Here is a 5406-nt window from a genome sequence, read left to right as displayed (position 1 = left end):
TAATTTGACTACAGGTTGCTTTCAAGAAAAAAAAAAAATAGAATAGGAATAGTGTCTTATCATGATTATTTCATTACTACCTTTGGAATCAAACAAGGGTTATATTCCTGGTCAATATGGCTGTGTATGTTATTTGGTAGGAAATATTTACAGTAACTTTGCATTCAGAAAAAGCACAAAAAAAGGAATTTAACCAATGAAAGCAACGAGCCTGAATTACCAAAATAATTGCTAACAACAAATATCTTCCTTTATACGTGCATGTACATAGATTATATAAAAAAATCTGCCTGTACTACATAATTTCTGTAAATTTTCCTGAATGAACAAGTTAACCTTTAGAATACACTTAAGTTGACTGCTTGCACCTTCTATGAGAGTAATTCAGGATGTAAGAATGAGTATGACGAAAAGAAACAAAACACTGTAATTAAAGTAGTTGAACAGAGGAAAAAAAATACCTAAACAGTTTTAAATTATGTTGTTGTATTTGGCTTCCTCCTTGCAGTTCAGTAGTATTTATTGAGTTGTACAGTGAAAACAGGTCCTAGCTCTAACATCTTCCTCATGCAGTGTTCTAAGTGTCAACTTTCAGCAATTTCCATTGCCGGTCATCCATTTCTTCTTTTTTTTTTCAGCAAATCATTCATTGTTGTGGGCTCACAAACCTCATTTTGGCAGTTCCAGAATCCGAGCGCAGCACTGCAATCTCTTCCACTCCAACCAGTCATGACAGGCAGCACATCCGGTGCAAAGCAATTCTTTTTAGCTTCTCTGGGTATACGCCAGGTAGAAGCAGAAGGCAACAACAGTAACTGATAATAATGATATAACAACTGACAACTGCTGGAACCAGAGGCAGCGCTCAATCTGCTCTTGAAGTCTTTTATTAATTTGCAGTAAATGAGTTAGCTGAAAACAGAAGTAGTTTCATTAAATTAGAATTACTGCACGTGAAAGTACTTGTTAATTTAGAGCTATTTAGCCAATAACTGTAAGCACAATAAACAAAAAAAAAAAGATTTCCCTTAGTGTTCTCCTAGTGATCCCTTTTCTATCACTACATGCTTCAGGAATCTGTTCCGCTAAAGCAGCTTTGAATCTTAAGAGTTATGGATAGCCTACATTGCCTATAACAAGCAGGTGACATCTTTACACTAGGAAGCAAAAGGTTCCGCTGAGGCTCATCGATACCCCAGATCTGTAATATATACAAGAGGAATGAGCAAACTGCATTGAAAGTAATATTTTATTAAACCATTACCATTCAACAAAATAATTAAATCACTATCACTGATTTAGTTACTTTCAACTGCTGAGCTTTTCAAAGAGTAAAATTTACAAAGTACCAAGAGGTTTAGTACAAATTCTTTTTACCTCTATCATATTTTATAATTTTGTTCAATATTCAGCACAAAGGAATACGCTATTACCTGTATATGTAAATCTTCATTGTTTTTTGCTGGAATATTAAATGTGTTCTCTTTTAATGTCAGAGAAGAAGGCTTACTACTTTCTACGACATGACACCTGAGCCTGTGAAAGGGGAAAAAAAGTACGCCCCAAAAATCATAAATTTAATGTAACATTGTATAATTAATAGTAAACAGTCCACCTAACAGTTATCATACGCGCTTTATCATCTGTTCTGGTTGACTAATTTTCTAAATGACTATTAGAATCACAGAACAGTTTGGGTTGGAAGGGACCTTTAAAGGTGACCTAGTCCAAACCCCTGCAATGAGCAAGGACTATTGCAATGATAGCTTCCTCAGTCCACCAATTACATTTTGACAGCTTTTGATATAGAAAGCAAGATCAAAATTATCTGCATGCTCAGTTAAAATATGTCTTCATCATTTTAAATTCATAGCACAGGATCCACTGGATTATTCAGTCAAATGCTTACTACCAGAGATGCCGCAATTTATTGAACAGCAAACAAAATCTAAAGGTTTTTTTTCTGTTTTAAACTTTAGCAACAACGTTTTTCACGGAGTCCACCTTTCCCACAGTTGAATATGCAGGAACAGAATTTCAAGCCACAATTGAAGGTCGTGGAATCCTATGCAATTTATAAATTACAGCAGAAGCTCCTCTGATAACATGCAAGTCAATTAGCGTGGGAATAAATTTATTTGCTAAAGAAATGGTTAAATTGAGGCTGTGGCATTTTTATGTTTTAAAGAAAGAGAAATGCTAAAACTTCTCCAGCAAGACAAAACAAAAAAAAAGGATTTATCACACAAAATATGTGTGATAAAATCTAATTAGATTCCTCAGATAAAGCACTCACACATATAATATTAAAGAGACAATCCACTACTTTTAATCTAGGTTTAATAAAAAGGTCAGGTTTGTATTGATCACTAACATACATACATGGCACACTTTGCAGGTGATAGATTTAATGTAATCAAATAATCTCTCCCTATTGTTTCAGGGTCTGTCTTAAAAATATACCAAAACTTATGCAAGGAAGCGTAAGGTCACTCACATGATGTAGATTTTGTTTAATAGGGAAGTAGGGGATAAGCGTTTGAAGCAAAGATAGAGCAAGACTTAGGCATCAAGTCTCAAAAACACTTTTTCTATGTTAATTTTGGCCACATCGGGGTAAAGGCAGCTCCAAAAGAATAAAAAAAAAAAAAAAAAAGAACAATCTAAAGTAAAAATACAGTCAAATTACTTTTTTTTAAAAGATGAAACAGCATCTTGATATCATGACTCTAAGAATTCTAGATGAAAGAGAACTACAGTGAAGTCTTCCTAGAAATGTACAGTGATACAACTAGATGCAGACAGATGAGAGAAGAGTAACAGGTATATTTAAAAGAGCATATAGGGAAACGTATTTTCCTAGTGGTATTTTTTCACCATTAAATATGGAAAAACACACATATGAACATGTGATAGGTTTTAGAGAAATTTTCTCCAAAATTATGATTTTCCGTAGCAGAGAGGGAATATTTTTAAATACTGTCTAGAAAGCAGTTTTGCATTTGGTATGTCTTCTTTCCTTGCTTGTTTCTTTTTAGAAAACTCAAGTGGCACATTCTCATTTGAAAAAAAATATCTACTGTCCATGTGCACTGTCACAACCACTCACCTTTTCTCCACTTAACTCATGATCAGCACAAGAACAACAACAATAAAAAGAAAAGCATATACAGAATACCATGACATTTTATGCATTAAAAACACCTCTAATCAGTTAAAACAGAGCGGAAGCCTCAGCAATATACTTCAGTCAGTAAGCACACAACTGGGTTTGGAGAATCCTTCACTGATTATTAAATGCAAGTGCTACAAATCAGCTAAATGATAATGGCTAAAAAACCCCCTGTCAACAGAAAACCATATGCTCACCTATGTTCCATCACTTTGGTCCTAGGGACTTCTTTCCAAAACTGAGTCAGTTCTGGCACACCTGCTCCAGAAGACTGGTCCATTTCTGCTGCCATTATAAGGAAACGATCCTGCAGAGAAGCTGCAAAACCTGCCCTCAAAGAAGAAAAAAAAGCAAAAGTGTGCTTAGATAAAATGACAATATTACAAAGTGCATACACTTTTTTTGAACAAAAGTGTTTTAAAATGAGAGCTTGTTCATTGCAGGACATTGGACACTAACTTACTGGAAATAAAAACAATGAAATCATTCTCTTAAGCTCAACAATTTGGATTACAATTTTCTCCAAATTCTACGGTTTCATTTTAACAGAACTAGTTTCACCTGAACGATTCAAGGACAACCCAGAATTTTGTAAAGAATGCATTCTCCAGCAAATTCACCTGTCCTTGCAACAATTTAGGAAACTGATTTACCGCAGATAAAATCCCACTGTAATAGAGCACCAGTGAGACAGCTGCCACTGTGACTTCTTTTTTTTTTTTTTTTAAGACAAGAAACAGAATGGGCTGCGGACAACAGCTGCTTATGCCTAAGTGGAGTAGTAAATCAGTACGGGCAGTTACTCAAATGCTGTTTGACATCCATGTTTTTTTACAAATAGTAACACTCTCATACAACAGTCAAGCAGACATGGGTGTCCGTCAGCCTTACACCCCAGCAAGCATGTACAAAGGTTAGTATCTAGAGCAGTCAGCCTGTTAATAAAACTTGTCTAGGCTTCTTAAAAATTCTATTGTAAGATTTTACTTACCACCATGAAGAGAGACTATTATATCCAATGATGTGCCAGGTTCACAGCTGCTGTTACTGGGTTTAACTCTGTATTTTTCAGGAGCAGTTGTTCTCACCTATAAACAAAAAATACCAAGCAAGCATATAGTAAATGCATGCACAAACTACAACTGTTTCATAACCTCCCTCATTCTGTAATAACTAAAATTCCCAAAAGATTAAATATTAAGATATTAATATGGTAATACATACAGCCTTTAAAATACTTTCTTTTGTAGGAGTAATCAGACACTGGAATTTCACTTTTTCCTCTCAACCACTTCTACCCTTTCTTTTCTGGCATATCCTATTTTTCTCTCTTATGTACGTACATAAAAAGAGCCAAGAACATCAAATGGACTATCTGTTAAAATTCTTAATGTGAAAGCATGGAAACTTTAGTTATTTGTGTGTGCAGAGAACACAAAAGATGTAGTGGAAAACCAAATCAAGATGCAAGTCAACTCAGTATTTCTGAAGCAAACGTTCATTCCTTTGGTGGTGACATCTGCAGATGTCATGCAGGAGCTGCATCATTTTGGAGCATTACTAACTTGTTCCTGGCCAAGATTTAAAAAGGAGAAAAATTCTAAAAATACCACTTTTCAATGCTCAGGCCTTTCTTTTTTGGGAAGTATTAGACTCTCACTAAGGAACTAACCATCGCCGTAGCTCTTTTTCAGCCAGTGCCACAAAGATTTGTATTACTGATTATCCCCTTTGGGACGGTACATAATAGGCATAAATTCAGCCAGAAGATTTCTTTGATCTGCTTCAAACATCACAACAGAATAAAAAGTTTAGACTGAAAAGTTGGTTTAATAGTATTTTTTCCTCCTTACCCAAAACAAGAAAAAGTTACACGTTTAGTAAAGTAAACCAAGCCACACATAAAATACCTTAAAAGCCACTATGTTTTTAGTGACATTTGTGAGAACGATCAAACATTTTTTCTCTCCAGTTTCTTTGGATCCAAAATATAGTTCTTCTGCTGGGCTAGTAAGAAATTTAAAAAGAATTAGTTTCTTCAAATTATCTTTACAACATATCATAGAAAAAAAAAAACTGCCCACACCTACAGAAAAATAAAATACTTTCGACCCTGCAGCTACAGTCACTATGACTTTTCAAAAAAGCTGTGAAAACAAAATGCAGAAATTTTGCAGTGAAGCTCAGGGTTGACTCATAACCGCAAGTGAGCCTAGCTGCCTCCGCTAATTACT

At 34.9% G+C, this 5406-nt stretch overlaps 1 protein-coding gene across 1 annotated transcript in view; it reads right to left on the bottom strand.

Moving 5' to 3' along the window:
* Positions 1–12: 12 nt before the first annotated feature.
* Positions 13–5406, bottom strand: part of MOSPD2 (motile sperm domain containing 2) — a 38390-nt gene continuing 32996 nt past the window's right edge. Inside the window, exons 10-14 of the mRNA XM_009325461.1 lie at positions 5083–5179; positions 4164–4260; positions 3370–3499; positions 1434–1536; positions 13–912 (exon numbers count right to left, since the gene is read on the bottom strand). Of these exons, the coding sequence (XP_009323736.1) occupies positions 766–912; positions 1434–1536; positions 3370–3499; positions 4164–4260; positions 5083–5179 (574 nt within the window). The 3' untranslated portion in view covers positions 13–765. The remainder of the gene's footprint in view (positions 913–1433; positions 1537–3369; positions 3500–4163; positions 4261–5082; positions 5180–5406) is intronic.

Source organism: Pygoscelis adeliae, unplaced genomic scaffold (assembly GCF_000699105.1).
Source record: "Pygoscelis adeliae isolate BGI_AS28 unplaced genomic scaffold, ASM69910v1 Scaffold386, whole genome shotgun sequence".
Lineage (NCBI taxonomy): Eukaryota > Metazoa > Chordata > Aves > Sphenisciformes > Spheniscidae > Pygoscelis > Pygoscelis adeliae.
This window is presented reverse-complemented; position numbering and strand designations above follow the sequence as displayed.